Genomic DNA, 24,236 nt, shown 5'->3' with positions numbered 1-24,236 from the left:
AGGTGGAATGAAAGAACAAGATTTAATGTGCATTAAGCTTCATGGCGTGAGCAAAGTCGGTTTAAGGAAAATTATTGACTTCATTTATACTGCAAAGCTTTCTCTTAATATGGACAACCTTCAAGACACACTGGAAGCTGCTAGTTTTCTACAGATTCTGCCGGTTTTGGACTTCTGCAAAGTATTTCTCATATCTGGGGTAAGACATTTTCAAATCAAATCTTTTCCTGCAATGGATAGTATTGTGGCCTGAAACTGGCCTGTAGAGAGAGGTGTCATCTAGTGTATGGTTTGGAAGCAGGTTCAGGAGAAAACACTGCAGGTGCATTTTTACAAAATAGAACCATTTAAAAAAAGCCTTCTGTGTCATCCAATGACATTAGACAGTAATAGGGTTTGATAGCAATAAAATCCTTAACATGTTTGATAATGTTATATATTTTAATCCAGTTTTATTCCGCTTAATGATTTTATTCAAGCATGTTTTTTAAATGGAGTTCTGTGGGAAAGTCATCTGAGGTTCTAGAAGTCTTTTAAGATACACTCAAGTCATTTTTTTTTTTTCTTCCTTTAAATATGGGACCTAGATCTTGAGAAGAACTAACACCTATGTGTAAATCTTCTTGATTCCATGGCAACACATCACCTACTGAGTCGTTTGCAGCATATTTTAATAGATAACAGAGGACACATAAAACCACCAGTTACTGAACTACTTATAATCACCCACTTCCTTTGGACAGTGCCTCATTTTAGTTGAGACCCTTAAATTAATAGCACTTAATACTTACATTTATAAACTCTTAACATTTATTTACACTGATCTTAGCAACATGTGGTTGTCCTGAGGCAAACTAGGTACAGTGTCATGATTTCCTTGAAACTAATCAGTAACTACAGACACTGTTGACCTAGTACCCGTTGTCTGTTATTCAAGTTCAGTACTTATCACTTGAGATACTGGTTGTGATCAGTTCCTTAGTCTGAATGAAAAGAACCAAACTGGGTAAAGCATGATTTATGAAGTTATAAAAATTGGCATTTCTCAAAATAACAGTATTAGAAAATAAGTTTGTTCTGGATGAGTCTATTTAAAGCACATTTATTTTAAGATGATATCATAGCAAATTTGCAATACTTGACAAATTTCCTGTAATTAGAATGTTGGTTCCTTAACTTCCTTGAAGCATTTATTATAACTGTATGTTTTTACCCATTTGAAAATGTCTTTATTTTTATAAACACTTAATATTGTCTTAAAGATTATAATCTTCATTTCGAGTATCTCTGCAGAGATCCTAAAGCCCATTGCTAAAGGAGAAAAGACATGTCCCTGACAAAGCTTACTTGTAGTATAATTTACTCCCATTTTAAAACATTCTTGCCTATGAGCTTTTTCTTAGTACCATGCTGCTGCTGCTGCTGCTGCTGTGAAGTCACTTCAGTCGTGTCCGACTCTGTGCCACCCCATAGACGGCAGCCCACCAGGCTCCCCCGTCCCTGGGATTCTCCAGGCAAGAACACTGGAGTGGGTTGCCATTTCCTTCTCCAATGCGTGAAAGTAAAAAGTGAAAATGAGGTTGCTCAGTCGTGTCCGACTGAGTGACCCCATGGACTGCAGCCTACCAGGCTCCTCCATCCATGGGATTTTCTAGGCAAGAGTACTGGAGTGGCTTGCCATTGCCTTCTCCGTCTTAGTACCGTACTAGTACCATATTTCTTATCTTTCACCTTGTTTGCTTAGGATATGTCTATGTGATTTTACATTGGAAATCTTCCCTCTCAGAATCCATGGTAATTTTGGGGGAAAAATTGGTGGATTATTAGTTTATGGATTATATAAAATCTAACTTTTCCTTTATCCTTCTTTCATGCATTGTATATCTTAGTTAAATATTTAGGCTTTACTCTATTACCCCTTTCCTTCTCAGCAATCAAGTAAATCAGAAAAAACAGTAGCCCTGGGTGCCTTTCCTATTTATAAGAACTGAAAGTTTCAAGATAATATAAATATTTTTCAAAGGTAAATATGTTTTCCATTTTCCCACAGGCTCAGTTATTATAGATAATTTAAAAATGTAACAGTCTCGCAATTGTGTACTTAACCCATCTATATTGAGGAAATAGATTTGTTTTCTTAATGATATAGTATGATTATAGTTCGTATAACCAAAACACTTATTGGGTTTGAATTTCTGGAAAGAAAAATTAGCTTTGAACACAGTTCTTTTCTATCCATTCTTAACCACTTGTGTGGATGAAGAGGAGCAGTGGTGTATAGAAGATGAATCAGCATATCATCCACGAAACCTTTATATGTTAATTTTGAATGACAGTGTTAAATACAATAATAATTGGCATATACACACTACTACACATAAATAAAAATTAAGAACCTACTGTCTAGCACAGGCAGCTCTACTCAATACTTTGTAATAACCAATATGGGAATAGAATCTAAAACAGTGGATATATGTATATGTATAACTGATTCACTTTGCTGTCCAGCAGAAAGTAACACAACATTGTAAATCAACTATACTACAATAAAATTTAAAAAATAAAATGAACAACTCTGTATTGCTGAAAATACCCCCCAAACCCCAATACAGTGATAAAACCCCATTTGCCTTTGGTGGGTTAGACATCCGTTCACTGTTAAGGGAGCATCACGCTCAGTAGAACAAGAACCCTCCGCTCTGACCTTTGCCTTCTTTTGCAGCAATACTTTTCTCTTAGGGTTGTAAGTAGTAGTGGGGCTTATAAGACCTATAGACCCTAATTTTGTTCTTGCTATGCTATTTTCTTGGTAGTTATAGAAAAAGAGGACTATGAAAAGAAAACAGAAGGATGACAAGTGAAGGATATAACCCAGAGTTGGTAAAATCTTCTGTAAAACTAAAAATATTATCTTTTATCATGGACATAATAGAAAATTACCTTTGTTTCGTTGCTGCTGCTGCTAAGTCGCTTCAGTCGTGTCCAACTCTGTGCGACCCCATAGACGGCAGCCCACCAGGCTCCCCCATCCCTGGGATTCTCCAGGCAAGAACACTGGAGTGGGTTGCCATTTCGTTACATACCTACAAACATTACATTAGCTTTTGTCCTTATGACATTGCATAGCTACAGCATGCTGAATTCCATGTGGCCGTCCCCTGATTTACAGACAAGTTGTAGTCAAATTCTTTATTATTTGTTTGCTGTTTGGAAATTGTACCATCTAGCATTTTCCCTACAGTATTACTATTATGGAGGACTACAGGCTAGCTCGTAAAACCCAATTTAATGTCAGGTTACTAAAATAGAACAATTTGTAATTGAACTGGAAAAAATTGAAATTTAGGTTTCCAGCTATACAGAGTAAACAGAGCAGGATGAAGGTGAGCAAGAAATCATTTTCTTTTCGCATAAAAGCATATCTAATCAGAGAATGAAACTGCGCTGTGCTTTAGACTCAGGGTACTTTCTTTAAACTCATTTTTTTTTAAGTTTTTTTTTTTTTTCTTGATACAGGTCTATCATTGGTTCCACCTGTACATTTATTGTCACTGATCGGGTTGGGGAACTCACAATGAAATGTACAGAAATTTATTGAGGTGACTGGGGAGACAGTGGAAAACAAAAGAGGCACACTTGTGGGAGACCAAAGGAATTCTCTAAGGGAACAATGAAGGGAATCAGAGGAAGTTATTGGAAAAGACAGTTTCTTTTGCTATTATGTGACCATAGCAGCAGCAAGGATTTTTTTTGAGGAATGTTCTTTTTGGGAAAGAATGTTCTTTTTGATGTAAGGATTTCCTGTATAGTACATGCATTTGACATTCTTTCTTTCATAAAGACTAGATTTACCCATTAAGCTTAATTAACATGTCTTTCCAGGTAATGTTTTTGCTTTGGGGGAGGCTCAATGCAAATTAGAGAAAAAATTTTATGGGTAATTTTTAAATGAATCAAAACTGTTTCTCTCCCCCATTAAACCAGTCTTGTTTTTCTTGTGAAGGCTGATACTCAGCAAGTAGTACCCAGATACCAGTTGTTTATGGTTGAGCATCTGTTCTGATTAGTTAGTACTCAAATATTCTAAATATCATCTCTGCATATAACTTTAATCAGCCCATTCTTGCCCATCTGGGATTCTGTTGGGAAAGAAGAGTCTCAGCCTGGGCCTAAACCAACTCATGCCCCCAAAGACCATTGTGATAACTATTGCATCCACCAGGGCAAGTGCATTCAAAGTGCAAAGGAAAAAGAAAATGGGATTCCCCAAGCTGGACACACCCTCAAAATTCACCTCAAATGGTGTCAATCATCTGAAGAGAAACAAGACCAGGAGAGAAAGGTTTTAGTTTTCTTATCATCCCTTTGTTCTTCTTACCAAAAGGCCCCTTTCTTGTGTCCTGTGGTATTCTTACCTGTGGAAGGAAGCTTGGGAGAAGATACCTGTTATGTCCTGTATCCCTCAAAGTAGCTTGTTTGACTACTTCCCAGTCTTTTTCTGTGAACGTGCTTTCTCTCTTTGCACTGGTTGTACTTAAGGTCAGGGTGTCATTTTAATAAACTAGATAGCACCAAGGAGAATTTGGTACATTGAATGTCTGAAGAGCGATGCCCCCCAGATTTACCAGTGAATTTCTTAGTGTTTGCTCTTCCCTTGAGAGGACAGAAGCAGATAGTCATCTGCTTTTTTTTTTTTCCTAAATGGAAATTTATTTGTATAAGACACTGAACTTCAACAACGTAACATCACAGATTACTGATGAAACCTGTCATTAAAATATCAAATTATGTTAATCACAGCATTAGGTACATCAGGTGTGATTTGAAAACTTAATATTGCAGCAATGAGTACCAGTATGTTAATGAAAATTGAAAATCATGATGCTTAGAACTGCCTTTAGGATGACCATGAAGGTTCTATTGTAATCAGAATAATTTATACATTATATCAAGGAAACTTATATGTGTACTTGATTGTTTTTTAAAATAACGCTGTTGGTTCTCATAGGAAGTTGAGAAATTTTGTCCTTTTTTGCTTCTCTATCCTTTAAAACTCTAATATAATTACCTGGCTTAACTTCTGTAATGACTCTTCTTTGGAATTTTGGCCAGGGTATATATTCAGATGAAATTAGAGTTCTTTCTGCTTATGAGGTATTTTTTAATAAGCTTTAAATTCATATTTTACATTTTTCAAATGTATTCTGTACCTGAATTGCATTATATATTATGTTACTGCACATATTCGTTATTTTGTAATGTCTAAGGTTAAATGTTTGGGACTATGCTAGCTGAAGCGCTTTTAAAAATCATGACTGAGAATGGATTACAATGAGCTATAATTGAATAATCCTGTATTTTTCCAAAACTTGTTTACCGTTATTCCATCATTTTTGATCTGCTTATATTAACTGCTATTCTACACTGTGCTTCTACAGTTCCTATAATCTACAATTAATTTTTTAGCTTTGATTGCATGCACTGCATAAAAATTAATTTCCTGTTACAGATAGTCTTATCTGAGTCTCATTTTAAAATTAATAAGACTCTAGTAATCTGCTGTGTTGATTCAGCAGATATTCTCTTTTTAGTTGTATCTATCATCACATCTTTAATTTTTAAATTGCTGATGATCATAGCATTTAACCTTTGTTATATACCCACAGTGTGGTAGCTATGGTACATGAGCTATAGAAAATACTTAGTCCTTCTGTCAAGAAGATGCCTATTCAGGTTATGAAATACCATTCTCTGGTGATCTTTTTTTAAAGGAAAGAGTAGGCAGCTAGCTATATTAGCTAGGCAATCTGTCAAGGTTTTTCCAATCCTGAGAATCTGTATATCTGATATATACTAGGGATTTTCAAAATGCCCTTAAATACAAGGTAGTTGGTTTTTTTTTTTTTTTATCCTGTTGTTTTAAAAACTGTTTCCTTATTGAATGATACTGAAGAAGGAAAAGAGGAAGGAACTGAATATCTTGATCCCAGTTCTGAATTACACAGATTGGTTTCTAATCTTTAATCTCGGTTTATACTATATGCTATAAATTTAGAATTAATTTTGGTGACTAACAGCCAATGCTATTATTTTGCCCATTTAAAATATAGTTTTTGTTGTTTTAATTTTTTTATTTGTAATCAGTCATATCAGTGATGATAAGAATCTGCATACTCAGGAAATATATTTGTGCTTTCATCAATGTTTTCTTATCTATATTAGCAAACATCTTCAAAAATGAAAATTACTCTTGCTTTGGGGAAGGACTATGTCTTACCCCATAAAGTAGGTCTATTACCCCAAACAGGAATCCCTTCCACCTGGGGTGATTTGGGCAATGAGGTATTAATAGTAACTTTATTTATGCAAGTTTAAAATTGTGTCAGACACCAACCTGCCACCCCTAAAAGTGGATTAAAGTGTACTTTTTATTAACCAAGTTATCAAATAGTATTAAACTGTGTGTTTGAAAAGGCCCATAAGTTGTTCATTTATTTTTCCTAGTCCTCCTGTGTTACAATTTATTTTAGGTATTTTTAAATACATAGGTATTAAGTATAATAACTATTTTAAGTTGATGATTTTTGTGCAGCAAATCAGTGCCTAAAAGAGTTCAAATTCTTCTTGAGTAATAATCTATGAAAATAGCAACATGTGTGTGTATGTGTTGGCCTTCAAACTTTCAGTGGTATTATGTCATAACTGGGCTGTGACTTTATGCAGAGGAGTCATGATTTTCATCTCATTTTAGCTTTTCAGTAACAAGATGATAGAAGGATTAACCAATTTTCTCTTAACCATCTGCCAGTCGGTAAACAATACAGTGGCATCAGTGAGCTTTATGTGACATTTGTGAACACACACCTTGACAAAATTAAGCAAAAAAAACCTATGAGTCCTTTGCCTGTGACTTGTCTCTGTGTTTGTACATACACACACACACATACATACAGTCACAAAGAGATTTGTATGACAGGCTTGTTTTTATGATTTATGCTTTACATATTTGCTGATATGATTTTCCTAATTTTCACTTTTGACTAATTAGCCCTTAGAACATTGAAAAGACTTCCTGCCAAAGATGGGCCTCTCCATAGCATCCCTCCTTTTCATGACTTCTGCTTTTAGTGTATTTTACTCTGTGCTGGGGTGCTTTGAGGGGCTGGCGTGGACTCCAGGCAGTGCTGGAGTATGCTGAGAGTAAGAGAGTAGCTAAGGAGAACTGTGGTGCCAGCCATCAGCATGCTTACTGGAAACTAAACTACATGAATAATTTGATGCAAAAACACCCATTCCGTTCCTCAAGAAAGTGATTCCCTTGTTTCTGTTTCTACATAAATAATATGGAAAATAAATTTACCCTAGGAATAATGGCCTTATTAAATTATCTTCACTATAATCTATAACTTTTGAAGGAATCAAAATGAATGATAGTGATGAATGATGCCTGTTGACATGAAAGAGAAATTTAGGGATCAGGTACTAGAGCTTTTCTGTTTGTGGATCTACAAGCTGAGTTGCTTTTAAGAATCATGACTGAAAAGTGAATTGAGATGATTAATTATAGAATAGCTTTCTATTTTTGCAGAACTTCCATCTGGCCAGAACTTTCTTAGTATTTGCAGGGTAGTGGTGAGGACACATTTTTGAGGAAAGAAAATAATTATGTTGGCCATAGTCAAGTTATACCATTGTTTCTTAGAGTAACTTTCCATCTCTGACTCTGAACAAGCATTTTGTTTTAGTCTCCTTTCTATTGGATTAGGTAAGAGTGGTTTGTGAATTCTCTTTAAATAGTTAATATGTGGAGAAAAGAATCTTAATTTTCCTCTATATGGACAGTAAAGAGCATATTTACTCTTATTCTAGAGCAGGTATTTATATATCCAGGTATCAGTGCCATGAAAGTAGTTGGGTTTTAATTATTATTCTTTTTTGGATCGGCTTAATAGGTCACTTTAGATAATTGTGTCGAAGTTGGGCGGATTGCCAACACCTACAACCTGACAGAAGTGGATAAATATGTTAACAGTTTCGTCTTGAAGAATTTTCCTGCGTTGCTGAGCACTGGGGAGTTCTTGAAACTCCCTTTTGAACGTCTTGCCTTCGTGCTTTCCAGTAATAGCCTTAAGCATTGCACTGAACTTGAGCTCTTTAAGGCTACCTGTCGCTGGCTACACCTGGAAGAGCCTCGGATGGACTTTGCTGCAAAGTTAATGAAGAACATACGATTTCCACTGATGACACCGCAGGAGCTCATTAATTACGTGCAAACCGTGGATTTCATGAGAACTGATAATACGTGTGTGAATCTCCTTTTGGAAGCCAGCAATTACCAAATGATGCCATATATGCAGCCAGTGATGCAGTCAGACAGGACTGCCATTCGGTCTGACACCACTCATTTGGTTACCCTAGGAGGAGTGCTGAGGCAGCAGCTGGTTGTCAGCAAGGAATTGCGCATGTATGATGAAAAGGCCCATGAGTGGAAGTCCTTAGCCCCCATGGATGCCCCAAGGTACCAGCATGGCATTGCCGTCATTGGAAATTTCCTCTACGTTGTTGGAGGACAGAGCAATTATGACACAAAAGGAAAAACGGCAGTTGATACAGTCTTCAGATTTGATCCACGATACAATAAGTGGATGCAAGTTGCGTCTCTAAATGAAAAGCGCACCTTCTTCCACCTCAGTGCCCTCAAAGGATACCTGTATGCAGTTGGCGGACGAAATGCAGCTGGTGAACTGCGTAAGTGTGTCTATGTCTATTGAGCACAAAGACTAATTTCTTTCCCCCAGACTCTAGTCAGATCATAAAATAAGCAGTGTTACAACATCAAAGACCGACAGATGTAGCCAGAATTTTATTTTAAACTGTTTTTCTTAGAAAATGTCAGAGACTATCTGAGCCTATATTGTTGGCCACACTACAAATATGTCAATATGTGGCAGAATATTTTACTGGTACAGTATCCATGGTTTTCATCGTAAAAGTTTAACTGAAAAGCATATTCTGCTAATTTAAATTCTAATGGAATCTTGGACAGAACTTTGACATGTTTCCTCATTTTCCATTTTTAAAAGCCCACAGAATATTTCGGTGAACAGGTTAAAATCCTTCCTTACAGAGAACTGACTTCTATAGTTGGTCCTTTTATGTAATCTGTTACCTATCCTAGGCCACACAGTAAGATGATTATCTACTAAATGTTCAAAGTTCAATATTATCCAGACTTTATTTACCATGAGTATTATATATAACTATTAGTCTCAAAACTCCTTCTCTCTTGGTGAAATACCAAACAGTTTTCTCCACTGTAAACTGAGCTGGTAAACTTGATTATTTGATGGCCCCTTCTTGATCTTCCTAATCTAAAATCAGTCACTGATCTTAGATCAATAACAGAGACCAATACTTTGGCTATGTAAATTAACACTAATTTTGTTATTTTAGTATACCTAATAAGGTAGCTGTCCAAAAAGAAGTCGGGAAGATCTCATTTTATATCAGGTTTTACATATCTGTCATTACCATCATTGTTTGGTCTTTTTTTCACCCATCTTCCTTTATTCTCTGTTCTAAATAGAGTCCTTGGAGTTGACCAGTATTCCAGGCTCCATAAGCCTGGGGAAGTTTAAGATATTGGCATTGGCTCTGGATAAATTCAGAGTAATTATCAGAATCTTTTTCTTCAGTATTCTAAAAAGTAAAAGGTGGTCTCAGTTCAGTTCAGTCACTCAGCCGTGTCTGACTCTTTGTGACCCCATGGACCGCAGCACGCCAGGCCTCCCTGTCCATCACCAGCTCCCGGAGTTTACCCAAACCCATGTCCATTGAGTCAGTGATGCCATCCAGCCATCTCATCCTCTGTGGTCTAGTGGATTTGAAAATAAGCTATTTGTTGGGGATAAAAAGATCTGCTCTCAGCTCTTATCCTTTTCAGCTTATCAAGCTCTTTCTTGTCAGTGACATGGTCTTACTGTTACTGATGTTTTCTACCCATGTTTTTTTTTTCCTTTGTTGTCAAAATGATATTTCTTCTAAGGCCAGACTTCCCAGATTGTTGGACTAGCTTTCAGAATCATGAAGCAGACAGGTTTTCCAGTGTATTTTAATAATCAGACTTCTAAAAGCACTTGACACATGAATACCCTTTGGGGAGAACTGTCCTTTCCTCAGTCAACCCACCCACATTATTTACATGTTATTATACTCTTTCAAATTTATGGTATCATAAAATAAGCAGAAGAGGCAAGTGGTGACTTGGCACTTTCTTAGAAAAACCACTTATATAAAATAATCTTTACAAGTTTACAATTTATAGGTCATCAAACCCCTCAATCAGTGGCCATTTTGAAACTTCTTTTCTCTAAGGAAATAGCTCCAGTTTTCAGTCGCTGCTTGCTTGGTGATGTTTTCACACCCCTGTTAATAGGCAACTATTAAGTCTTCAATATATTTTTCCTAATATTAATTAGAGGCCTTACTCTTCTGAGAATTTATCATCTTCAGGCCAAGGAGAGTCATTACATAAGACTAAGGTGCTAGAGGCTTCCTTCTTCTGACTTAATCCTCACCCTGTTTGAGTTCTTCCCACATTATACTCAATTGGGAACGAGTAGACTACCTTGTTGGGCAAGTGACTGGCTTCCTTGCCCTTCAGAAATCATCTCCTTCATCTCTTATTAAAAACAGTATTCTGTGTTTCAGTTTGAAACTTACAGGATACAAGAGAATCATGCTTTTCACGTGCAAGTCCTAAAATTATAACTAATTTATAAATTTATAGACTTAAAACACAATCACCCAGAGCTTAAACCTAAGGATAATGATTTACATTTTCTAAAAAGAATACTCTCCACTCTAGATGATAAATATAGGTCCACTTTCATCTTAATTCATCAACTGCATTTTAATAAAGGGATGTATGATTATACTATGGATACAAACCCTCATTATCAAAAGACAACTATAATTCCATTGAGGCCAACTACTTGGTATTTCTTTTCCTTTGAAGAAATTATCTCCTAGAATCTAGAAGTGACTAAACTTTTGTAGAAAAGGATTGCTTCCTTAAAATTAGCATACCCAGCAAATCCATTCTGTGTTACATATTGTTTTAATTGTTTTTGGCTGTGCCACAAGCATATAAAATCTTAGTTCCCTGACCAGGGATCAAATCCATGACTCCTGCATTGGGAACGCAGAGGCTTAACCTCTGGATCACCAGGGAAGTCCCTATGGTACGTATTTTAAGTTAAAATATATGGGAAGTTTTTTTAAAAAATCATGTGATTGACTTATTAGGTACACTTCAGTTGAGAGTCTTGATTCCAGGAGAGTCTTCAGGCCCAAGAGCCATTACATAAAACCAAATAGCAAGAAGCTTCATTTTTTTTTTTTCTGGCTCACCTCACACCTTTGAGTTCCCCCTATTTTATACCCACGTGGAAGTAAGAAGTAGACAGATGCATCTCGTTACATTCTGTATTGTTGAGGTGAGCAAACCCAGTTTAACCGTCCAGAGAAACATTATCAGTGTGTTCTCCTGCTGTGTCACTCAGTCGTGTCTGACACTTTGCGACCCCATGGACTGCAGCATGCCAGGCCCCCCTGTCCATCACCAACTCCCGGAGTTTACTCAAACCCATGTCCATTGAGTCGGTGATGCCATCCAACTATCTCGTCCTCTGTCGTCCCCTTCTGCTTTTGCCTTCAATCCTGCTCTGTAAGCAGGATTACAGAGTGGAAACCCCCTCCCTCCACTCCAATCTAACATCTGTTGTAATAACTTAATATTCCCACCTTAACTGATTATGTTGACATATTCATATGTCAGTGTAAATAGAGAAGGGGATAGGAATGGGTGTCAGGAAAAATGAGTTGATAGGACAATCATTTCACAGTTTAACCGGTTCATTAGTATCAGTACATCATTTATTCTTTATACACACAATAACCACTGCCTCTATATAATGATGAAAAGAAGACAGTGGCAGCATCTACAAGACATTTTAGATCATTTAAGTAGATTTGGCCTTTTAAAATCTTGCCATGGAGTGTATGGACCCAAGCCCATAGTACATCAAACAATAATATTAGTGTGTGTGAGCCTGATTTATTGCTAAAATATAATTCCTTAGAAATGCTACTTTCTTTTGACTTCGGGTACAATGGGAAACTGGGGAAAGCTTAGAGTAGCTGTCACTTAAGAGAAAAAGGAGTCAGTTATTTCTGGTATCTTTCAAAATTGCGTCATATAAGAAATCAATCTTCCATTGAAGTTTTCTGTATTGAGGAGAAATATGACAGCTCAGGTATCTTTCACTGCAGTTAAATATTAATAAGTCAGAGTTCCAAATAGTGAAGTAACCCTGTGTTAAATTTTTCCAAATAAATACACAATAAAATTACTGAAAATTACCTCCATATCCCTTAATAGATTTGCAGTTTCTTTATTAAGTGACATATTACTAACTGGCACTCTAGGATTCTAGAGACCATCCCCGCTTTCTGAGAGCCCTCATTATGCAAATAATTTTCTTCAGGACTAATCTCTTTCCTAATCTCAAAGAACAAGTAAATTCTGAACTCCAGTGGAATCACCTGAGAAAATCAGCATCCCTGAGATACGTGAAACAACCAACCTAACTGAATTTCTTAAATTAGAGAGGATCTCTAATTTACATACCAGGCCACCAGACTACTGAAGATGATTCTCTAGAATAGACAATACAGTGCCAGGAAGGAAATCATTTTGACTTTCCAGGCTATAGGATTTCTGTCACAACTAATCAGCTCAGCCATTGTATTGTGAAAGCAACTATAGACAGTTTGTTTATAAACAAATGAGTGAAGTTGTGTTCCAATAAAGCTTTATGTATGAACACAGAAATTTGAATCCCATATAATTTTCATATTTCACAAAATATTTTTCCTTCATTTTTTTCCAGCTATTTAAAAATGTGAAAGCAATTCATATATTTTCATCTTGTAGGCCATACAAAAGCAGATGACATGCTGGATTTGGCTTACAGGCTGTACTTTGCCTGATCTTTCCTGTTCTAGATTTTCCCAAACCTCATTACCATTCCCACCTGTCATGACTGTGATGGACTCACTGCTCTGTGGCTCCAGCTCTTTGCTTGCTCATCCCTTGTCCCCTCCCCCATCAATGTGGTTGGCACTAACATCTTGTTGCTTTGTAAATATGGAAAATAGAAATAAGGATATGAATATACACTTGTCAATTAGATGTATTCTATTTTAAAACAATATGTTGATTTTACTAATGACAATAACAGTCCTACCTGGAGAAAGCCAAAGGTTGACAGTAAGGATTAAAAGATGGGAAAAGCTAAAGGAAATGGGTTATCTAGCTGAAAGAAGATAAATTTAGGGATCAGTTCAATTTAGTTGCTGAGTCATGTCTGACTCTTTGTGACCCCATGGACTGTAGCATGCCAGGCCTCCCTGTCTATCACCAACTCCCGGAGTTCATTCAAACTCATGTTCATTGAGTCGGTGATGCCATCCAGCCATCTCATCCTCTGTCGTCCCCTTCTCCTCCCGCCTTCAATCTTTCCCAGCATCAGGATCTTTTCCAATAAGTCAGTTCTTTGCATCAGGTGGCCAAAGTATTGGAGTTTCAGCTTCAACATCAGTCCTTTCAATGAATATTCAGGACTGATTTCCTTTAGAATGGACTGGTTGGATCTCCTTGCTGTCCAAGGTACTCTCAAGAGTCTTCTCCAACATCTCAGTTCAAAAGTATCGATTCTTCAGGGCTCAGCTTTCTTTATAGTCCAACTCTCACATCCATACATGACCACTGGAAAAACCATAGCCTTGACTAGACGGACCTTTGTGGGCAAAGTAATAGCTCTGCTTTTTAATATGCTGTCTAGGTTGGTCATAACTTTCCTTCCAAGGAGTAAGCGTCTTTTAATTTCATGGCTACAGTCACCATCTGCAGTGATTTTGGAGCCCAAAAATATAAAGTCAGCCACTGTTTCCACTGTTTCCCCATCTATTTGCCATGAAATGATGGGACCAGATGCCATCATCTTTGTTTTCTGAATGTTGAGCTTTAAGCCAACTTTTTCAATCTCCTCTTTCACTTTCATCAAGAGGCTCTTTAGTTCTTCTTCGCTTTCTGCCATAAGGGTGGTGTCATCTGCATATCCGAGGTTATTGATATTTCTCCCAGCAATCTTGATTCCAGTTTGTGCTTCATCCAGCCCAGCATTTCTCATGATGTACTCTGCATATAAGTTAAATAAGCAGGGTGACAAGATACAGCCTTGACGTACTCCTTTCCCGATTTGAAACCAGTCTGTTGTTCCATGTCCAGTTCTAAGTGGTGCTTCTTGACCTGCATACAGATTTCTCAGGAGGCAGGTCAGGTGGTCTGGTATTCCCATCTCTTTCAGAATTTTCTACAGTTTGTTGTGATCCACACAGTCAAAAGCTTTGGAATAGTCAATAAAGCAAAAGTAGATGTTTTTCTGGAACTCTCTTAATATTTTGATCCAACGGATGTTGGCAATTTGATCTCTGGTTCCTCTGCCTTTTCTAAATCCAGCTTGAACATCTGAAAGTTCTCATTTAACGTACTGTTGAAGCCTGGCTTAGAGAATTTTGAGCATTACTTTGCTAGCATGTGAGATGAGTACATTTGTGCAGTAGTTTGAGCATTCTTTGGCATTGCCTTTCTTTGGGATTGGAATGAAAACTGACCTTTTCCAGTCCTGTGGCCACTGCTGAGTTTTCCAAATTTGCTGGCATATTGAGTGCTGCACTTTCACAGCATCATCTTTCAGTATTTGAAATAGCTCAACTGGAATTTCATCACTTCCACTAGCTTTGTTCTTAGTGATGCTTCCTAAGGCCCACTTGACTTCACATTCCAGGATGTCTGGCTCTAGGTGAGTGATCACACCATCGTGATTATCTGGGTCGTGAAGATCTTTTTTGTATTCTTGCCACCTCTTCTTAATATCTTCTGATTCTGTTAGGTCTATACTATTTCTGTCCTTTATTGAGCCCGTCTTTGCATGAAAAGTTCCCTTAGTATCTCTAATTTTCTTGAAGAGATCTCTTGTCTTTCCTATTCTATGGTTTCCCTCTATTTCTTTGCATTGATCGCTGAGGAAGGCTTTCTTATCTCTCCTTTCTATTGTTTGAAACTCTGCATTCAGATGGGTATATCTTTCCTTTTCTCCTTTACGTTGTGCGTCTCTTCCTTTCATAGCTATATATAAGGCCTCCTCAGACAACCATATTGCCTTTTTGCATTTCTTTTTCTTGGGGACGGTCTTGATCACTGTCTCCTGTACAGTGTCACGAATCTTTGTCCATAGTTCTTCATGCACTCTATCAGTTCTAATCCCTTGAATCTATTTGTCACCTCCACTGTATAATCGTAAGGGATTTGATTTAGGTCATACCTGAATGGTCTAGTGGTTTTCCCTACTTTCTTCAATTTAAGTCTGATCAAAGGAGAAGCCCCAGCAAGACAGTAGGAGGGGCGGAATTGCATTTAGAATCAAACTTCATACCTGCCAGAGATACTCAGAGGGCGCAAACATATCTTATACTCACCAGGACCCAGAGACCCCACAGGGACTAAGGCAATTTAGGGATGATGAACTATTATATACTTGTTGTGTTATTGGTGCTTAATAACCATCTTACCCTTAAAGGGCTCCTATATGAGAAAGTACAGATGGAGTCTTATAACCCCGATTACCCAAAAAAGAAAAAAAATGCAGTTAACTCACTGATAGAAGAATAGCATTATCTTTCTACGTAGGAAGATTTTAATAATCATGAAGAGTGAATAGCTATTCAACTTCTAGCTCCTCTGTAAAAAATAAGAGGAAACTAATGGAAACTACTTCATAATAGATTGAATTAGACATAAGGAAAGACTGTAACAGTCTAGAAATTTCAAAGTTCAAGACAGAATTCTTCATTAAGAAAAGTATGAAGCTATAATAAAACCTATCCTTTGACATCAAATGGATGGCAAAGATGATGTCCAGAAGTCATTAAAACCCCTTTACTGATAGGATGTGTGATTAGACTATATCCCTTTATCAAATAAAACCCTACTATTAACTGCTTTGCTGATGCCAGTCAATACAGTAGATCCACTATAAGTGTAAAGAGGGTGCTAATGATATACATTCTGTAGGATTCTGTTTTGTCAGTTAGGTGAAAGCCATGCTGAAGGCAAATGGAACTGAACACTCAAGAAGACATCAAGTGATTGAAAATAATCACAAACAGTATTAGAGCAGTTTTAGCTTGTCATTCATCGTGGCAATAGACCTTATTTTGGGGAAAGATTTTCTGGAATGTTGCTACCTGATGGAAAGATTTAGAAAAAATAGAGTTGGTAAGGGTCCAAGCCCAAAGCAATGAACAAAACTAACAAGAGATTAAAAAAAAAAAGAAAGAAAAGTAAAAACCTTTGAAATAAAACTGAAAATTCAAAACTAAAGTAGAAAAGGAAATCAGTAATGGGATCCATACATCACATGTATGGATGTGAGAGTTGGACTGTGAAGAAAGCTGATCGCTGAAGAATTGATGCTTTTGAACTGTGGTGCTGGAGAAGACCCTTGAGAGTCCCTTGGACTGCAAGGAGAGCCAACTAGTCCATTCTAAAGGAGATCAGTCCTGGGTGTTCATTGGAAGGACTGATGCTAAAGCTGAAACTCCAATACTTTGGCCACCTCATGCGATGAGTTGACTCACTGGAAAAGAGTCTTATGCTGGGAAGGATTGGGGGCGGGAAGAGAGGGGGACGACAGAGAATGAGATGGCTGGATGGCATCACCGACTCAATGGACATGAGTTTGAGTGAACTCCGGGAGTTGGTGATGGACAGGGAGGCCTGGCGTGCTGTGATTCTTGGGGTCGCAAAGAGTCGGACACGACTGAGCGATTGAACTGAATGGGATATAAGAAGTGGTATAATATAGGTTTTGTTAGAGGAGAAGTAAATAGTTTGTGTAGTGAATTTGATGAAATTATTGAAAAGAGAAAATTAATCTCTTCAATCTGTCTCTAGTTTTGCCTGTTCTCACAGTACTATTATTTTTTAAATAGGAAAACTTGTTCAAAGGATGACTTATCAATTAGGATTGCATTTGGTTGCAAGTAGCCAAGTTTTCTTCACAGTCCAACTCTCACATCTGTACATGACCACGGGAAAAACCATAGCCTTGACTAGACGGACCTTGGTTGGCAAAGTAATGTCTCTGCTTTTTAATATACTATCAAGGTTGGTCATAACTTTCCTTCCAAGGAGTAAGCGTCTTTTAATTTCATGGCTGCAATCAGCATCTGCAGTGATTTTGGAGCCCAAAAAAATAAGCTATGAAGAAAGCTGATCGCCGAAGAATTGCTGCTTTATAACTGTGGTGTTGGAGAAGACTCTTGAGAGTCCCTTGTACTGCAAGGAGATCCAACCAGTGCATTCTAAAGGAGATCAATCCTGGGTGTTCATTGGAAGGACTGATGCTAAAGCTGAAACTGCAATACTTTGGCCACCTCATGCGACGAGTTGACTCACTGGAAAAGACTCTGATGCTAGGAAAGGTTGGGGGCGGGAGGAGAAGGGCACGCTAGAGAATGAGATGGCTGGATGGCATCACCGACTCTGTGGACATGAGTTTGAGTGAACTCCGGGAGTTGGTGATGGACAGGGAGGCCTGGCGTGCTGTGATTCATGGGGTCACGGAGAGTCGGACACGACTGAGCGACTGAACTGAACTGAACTGAGCCAAGTTTTATTCCAGTAACTTGATCAAATAGCCCCACTTTGTATCCTCCTGCTTGCATTCCATTGCCTACAAATATGTCATGCCATCAATTCCAGCTTCACAGGACCTGCAGGAACCTGCAGATTTGAATTTTGAGTTTGGCACAGTGCTTTCCTGAGCAGTGTTGTAGTTCTGTTAGTAAGAAAAAAGCAGGGTTAGTGGAGACAAGCAGTAGGGTTGGGCAGCATCTGCAATAAATAGTATAAACTTTTCAAGTCAGTCCTAATTTTGTGCTGTTGACCAGAGACCTCCTAACATCTCTATTCTGCCTTTTAAAAAATATTACATTTTCTGTCTGTCTGGACTGTCATTGTTTCTAGTCTTGATGTCAGATTGATAGTTAAATAAGTTGAGGTCACTTCTCAAATACTGTATGTTAAGGATGAAAATTTATTGCTGAGAGGAAGTACCCCTAATAAAAATTTTATTATGCTTCCAGTCATCTTCAAGTTAAGAGCAGTACTGGCTACAGTGGTAAACTATTGGCTTTAATGTATAAATACTGAAAAATTATTGTCAGTGTCCATTTTGTAGTCTTGATATGAAGTAAAGCAATAAGCATCAAAACATACACCAGGCAGTATGCATAATTTCATTATCAACTTATACTTTTGCTTCATATCTGTTAGCCTTTGTTTCCTATATGGTGTATCATATAGAATCAAAGTGTTTTTCTTCCTTGTAATTTTTTTCATCTTTTCTTCCCACATATTTAGAGCAAAGAAATGGAAGAAGTGTCAAATTATAAAGATGTAACAAGATCCTAGAAGAAAAGAGAGTCTAGTGATCTCTCTAGTGACAGAAGTGTGTTATATTATTTCATTAAATAGCTAGTCTGATGTAACATGTCTCAATATATTAACGATTCATATTAATTGCAAAATCTCAATAATTAATATTTGACTCCAAGAATATTTCATACCTAAATAGAAATATTTCAGTTATGGGGATATTATTATTGTTCCACCTAAGGGAAAAATAATTTATTGCTAAATTTGAAATTATACATCATATTTTAAAATCCGTTCATTCTACCTTGTTATTTTTTAAACAACAGCTACAGTAGAATGTTACAATCCAAGAACAAATGAATGGACCTATGTTGCCAAAATGAGTGAACCCCACTATGGCCATGCTGGAACTGTGTATGGAGGCATAATGTATATATCAGGTAAATAATTGCAAATGCAATTCATATAATACATAGATTTTTAGCTATGTTGCCATCTTTCCATATACTGTTAATCCAGGAACTGGATAATCAAAATATAATTTGTAGCTTTTAGAATGTATTTTTGTGTACATTTGTATGTAAATGACTTTGGTATTTTATTTTTATTTTTTTACCAGCATCCTTCTTTGTTTTTTTTTTTCCTTTTTTTAAATTTTTTATTGGAGGCTAATTATTTTACAATATTATATTTGTTGGTTTTGCCATACATTGACATGAATCCGCCCCGGGTGTACATGAGTTCCCCTTCCTGAACCCCCCCTCCCACCTCCCTCCTCCCCTTATCCTCCCTCTGGGTCATCCCCATGCACCAGCCCCGAGCATCCTGTATCATATGTCAAATCTGGACTGGTGATTCGTTTCACATGTGATAATATACATGTTTCAATATAAGACTAGCAGCCAACCAATCCTGCTGTAATACTTAGAAGAAATTGGAAAGCTTTCAGCTTCTCCAACTTGCCTTTCAGCCCCCTTAGTCTAACAGTCTAATAACCACCATTCATAGTCTCTATAACAACCATTAATTCATTTCTATTTAGAATTCAGCTAAACTCCATGAGGAAATATATCATTATAACATATAAGCTCTACTGTGCATCAAATTTGCTTCCAATATACATATAATGCATAATAATGTTCATTCTCTCATTTGTGTTAGTCGCTCAGTTGTGTCTGACTCTTTGTGACCCTATGGACTGTAGCCCACCAGGCTCCTCTGTCCATGTAATTCTCCAGGCAAGAATACTGGAGTGGGTTGCCATTTCCTTCTCCAGGGGATCTTCCCAACCCAGGAATTGAACCCAGGTCTCCCGCATTGCAGGCAGACTCTTTACTGACCGAGTCATGAGGGAAGACCTAATTTAGTGCAACCCATAACATGTTTCTCTTGTCCTGAGTATTATATTGGATTCTACTGTGGTGTCATTGCATAAATAATTCTGTGCTGATTAGCTGTATTTTGGCTACATTCACATATAATTTTCTAATAAAAAATTCTGAAAAGACTACAGTTGGCTCAGTGTCACAGTAACACAAACTGTTAGTGTTCAAATCATCCTTATGTAGAATGTAGAAACGAGTCCTATTTTAATGTAATGTTCACTTCCGGTATTTAGATTTGACTCTGTTAGGTTCTTACCATTTGGCCCTGACAGAGTCTGCCTCTGACAATTTTCCCTCTTTTGAAGGTCGGCCAATGCCAAGCCAGCAGCTACATTATTAGAGAACAAAGGCATTAAGGTGATGTTTGTGTTCTGAGTCTCTGAACGCTGCCTTAATGAAATCTGTAATCAAGAAGGATCAGTGAAAGGCCTTTAGTGTGTGATTGGCAGGTTTCTGGTGTGAAATTTATGAGCAAACTATAGGACGTCTTATATTGAAAGAGCTTTCCAGGAAATCATATGTTCCGCTAATCAATGATTTCCACCATGTACCTATTTTATGTGTGTGGCTGCTATGCTCTTATAATGAGAGCTGCAAGTCCTCTGGTGGGAAAAAATGACATTTGAATTGTTCTAGTGGTGCTTTGGCATAACTAGCATATATTGCACAAATGACCTTCCCAGTCAAGAGTAGGCTGGAAACCACAGCTGATTTTCAAACCAAAGAGCACTGTTTTGCTCGCTGGGAACTCAGTGAAGTACAGAAAAAAATATAGAAAAGCAGAAAAAAAAAAAAAAACAACAACCTAGTGATGGCCATCTCACCCCCAGATAGTAGAGCTTTGAATGATGTGGCTGAAGCTTAGTTTAGTTTTCAGAACACATAGTTTGATATTTTCATTGTACAGACTGATTGAAATATGATCTAAAAATGTTTTGTAGATGATATGGACTCAATAGATCAGCAACAAATCACTGTACATACAAAATTCCAGGTATATTCAGCATTCTAATTCTTTAACTTTTTAAGAGAGGACATTACCCATCCTCACCCTAAAGTCTACAAAAACAGTTCTGAATATTCATATAAGCCTGTATAGTTGCATAACACTTTCCACTTTTCCAAAGCATTGTTATTTATTTCAATTCATAGTCAAAATCCTAATGTGAGAACTAAAGTGGCCATTCTTATTTGACAAATGAGGAAGGGAACACCTAGCATTTAAAGAGCAGCAGGAGTAAATGATGCTTTATAGTTGGGATTTACTGTAAACCCAACTCAAAAAGTGGCCAAAATATATTTTCGTTCTGTAAAGCCTCTTAAATCCCTTGGGTTTCTGTTTGAGAAAGTCATTACAATAATATAAGCTACACTTTTGTTCTTTAAGGAGATGAAAATATTATTTCCTTTATTTTTAATCCAGAGAAAGAGGTTATAGCGGGCAGACATGTATAAGAACACACTTGATAAACTCTAAAATGTTATAATATGTGGCTAGAAGTTAATTATCTGTGACAGAGAGCCTTCTATTAACTTTTGCATTTTCACATTAATCTGTTTACCTCCCACCTGTAATTTTCATTCTTTAGGAGGAATTACTCATGACACTTTCCAAAAGGAGCTCATGTGCTTTGACCCTGATACTGACAAATGGATCCAGAAGGCACCGATGACCACTGTCAGAGGCCTGCATTGCATGTGCACCGTGGGAGAAAGGCTCTACGTCATCGGCGGCAATCACTTCAGAGGAACCAGTGATTATGACGACGTCCTAAGCTGTGAATACTACTCACCGATCCTTGACCAGTGGACCCCAATTGCTGCTATGTTAAGAGGGCAGAGTGATGTTGGGGTCGCTGTCTTTGAAAATAAAATCTACGTGGTTGGTGGGTATTCGTGGAATAATCGTTGTATGGTAGAGATCGTGCAGAAATATGATCCAGATAAAGATGAATGGCATAAGGTGTTTGATCTCCCAGAGTCCCTGGGTGGCATCCGAGCTTGCACACTCACGGTTTTTCCACCTGAAGAAACCACACCATCACCTTCTAGAGAGTCCCCTCTTTCTGCACCGTAAGATCATCCCTGCAACTAAGATGCTGTAGTCCTATCTTTGCAGTGTGTCATGAATTCTCTTCTTTTGCCCGCTCCCCTTAAGTAGTGTATGTTAGGATTATCCTCCAGTAATTGATACAAATATTGGAAAAAAGACATTGATGTTCTTCGTGCTGTTTGTTTGGCTTCGAGTGTTTATAAAGTGGTAACAAACCATTCTGGAAATGTATCCCATAGAAGCTGATATTTAACATACAAGAAAAAAAAAAGTATTGTCTATAAGATGTTTCTTCAGTACTTTTTGATGCTGTGTACTGGGTGTAAGGTATTTGTCATCTTGCATTAGAAAAGCCCAATAAACCAAGTTAAAAGGTGGATTATAGTAAATGTGCAACTGTGCTAACTAGGCTTCAAAGTAAAAGTTTTCCTTTCATCTTTGACTGTGAGATGTTAAAGGGAGACAGCCAGTTCCAACAGGAGACACCAGGCAAAAGGTTGCCAACTCGCATGAGCTACCTGCCTCTTTCCATAAAGTATTTTTGACATATCTGTCAGCCCTCCTGTCTGTGGGAGTGCATTGAAAACACATCAAATTTCTTAGATGCACAGGAGAAATAATCGTTGAAATTCACCAATCTTAATTTTAAAAAAAACAGCATGACCCCTCAACTTGTAAACAAGGGTTTGGGGTTTTTTAAGTGTGTATAAATATATACACACATATATGTCAGAAAGGAAATTTTTAAAAATTGACTAGAACGTCAAATTAATGCGAAAAAAATGCTTTTAAATTTCTTCCAAAAAGCAGCTTCGGTTAAAATGGGAATTCAGTATGCACATACTGAATGCACATATGTAGAATCATACTGAATTTAGGTGGACAAGGGCTAGAAATTTTGAGCAACTCAATTTGTCATTTGACCAGATTTTTCCCTCCAAAACTGTAATCTACACCTTCTCCTTTGCTGTTGAGATAACTTACATATTATATGTATTCTGTATACTCAGTTCATAAGATTATTTAGCACACAATATAGCAGCTTTACCTGGTGAGCTGCTTTTGCTCAGTGAATTCAACTTCCATGTTCTATCTTTTTTGTTCAATAAAAAATATTTGATGTCGTTTTGGTGTGAGATATTCTATTATTGTCAGAGTTGACTTCCTTTTATTAAATATCTTTTTTGTTTTTTTAGTGTGCCAAGATCTAAATGATCAGAATTTAAGAGTACTGAACATCTTGGATTACTGAATACTAATATTTTTCATTCAGGGAAGAAAGAATGTGACCAGGTCCAGCTTCATTGGTGAAAACTCCTTGTTGGTTGTTTTTGAGGAGTTATTGGGTTAACCAAAAAGTTCATTCAGTTTTTCATACCATCTAACAGAAAAACCCAAATGAAATTTTTGGCCAACCCAAAATAGTCTGCAATGCAGGAGACCTGGGTTCAATTCCTGGGTTGAGAAGATCCCCTGGAGAAGGAAAAAGCTACCCACTCCAGTATTCTGGCCTGGAGAATTCCATGGACTGTGTAGTCCATGGGGTCATAAAGAGTCAGACATGACTGAGCAACTTTCACTTAAAATAGTTTGTAGAAGATGCTTATTGGCCTCTCCATCCCCACAGGGTAATATGTCTAAACCACAAGAGCAGTGGAATTTCTGAGGTCAGTTTCCCTGCTTTTCTAGAATATCCATCTTGTCTAACAAGAAGGGATCATGTAAAATACCTAAGAGATTTGTTCTCAACCAAGGAGTATAAAGAAAAAGTTTTTGTAGGTTATTGTTTCATCATTATGTTAGGGCCATGTGTATGATTTTTCCTACTTCATCTGCAAATGACCAGGTTAAATCTGAACCAAAAATTTCGAGCTATTTCAGACCAACCAATATCACCAAAGTTCTTAACCAGTGGGTAATTGGTAGTACCCTGTCACTACCTTTGTCTTGAGTTAATCATAACAAAGAAAACCATTTTCCCATCAGTGGTACTTTTGAACGTTAGGAGAGGCCTGGTTTGAATTTGAAAGACCCTCTTTGGCAGGATTATTCTTTTTTCTAATTAGATTTCATTAGGGTCACACAGAGTCGGACACGACTGAAGTGACTTAGCAGCAGCAGCAGCAGGGTATAGTTGCTTCATAATGTGTTAGTTTCTACTGTACAGCAAAGTGAATCAGCTATATGTATACATATATCTCCTGTTTTTTGGCTGCCTTTGCATTCAGGTCAC

At 37.3% G+C, this 24,236-nt stretch overlaps 1 protein-coding gene across 5 annotated transcripts in view; it reads left to right on the top strand.

The window, feature by feature from the left end:
* The window catches only part of KLHL13 (kelch like family member 13), a 203,215-nt gene extending 180,093 nt beyond the window's left edge, over positions 1–23,122 (top strand). For all 5 annotated transcript variants that reach the window (XM_055393967.2, XM_055393965.2, XM_055393962.2 and 2 more), the window contains 4 exons: positions 3–199; positions 7,953–8,748; positions 18,892–19,005; positions 21,540–23,122. In XM_055393967.2, coding sequence (XP_055249942.1) covers positions 3–199; positions 7,953–8,748; positions 18,892–19,005; positions 21,540–22,027 — 1,595 coding nt within the window. In that variant the 3' untranslated portion in view covers positions 22,028–23,122. The remainder of the gene's footprint in view (positions 1–2; positions 200–7,952; positions 8,749–18,891; positions 19,006–21,539) is intronic.
* The last annotated feature ends 1,114 nt before the right edge of the window (positions 23,123–24,236 follow it).

The sequence above is a fragment of the Moschus berezovskii genome, chromosome X, assembly GCF_049115385.1.
Source record: "Moschus berezovskii isolate FMDL1 chromosome X, NW_MosBer_1.0, whole genome shotgun sequence".
Taxonomy (NCBI): domain Eukaryota; kingdom Metazoa; phylum Chordata; class Mammalia; order Artiodactyla; family Moschidae; genus Moschus; species Moschus berezovskii.
Note: the sequence above shows the minus strand (reverse complement) of the source record. Positions and strands in the feature narration are given on the sequence as shown.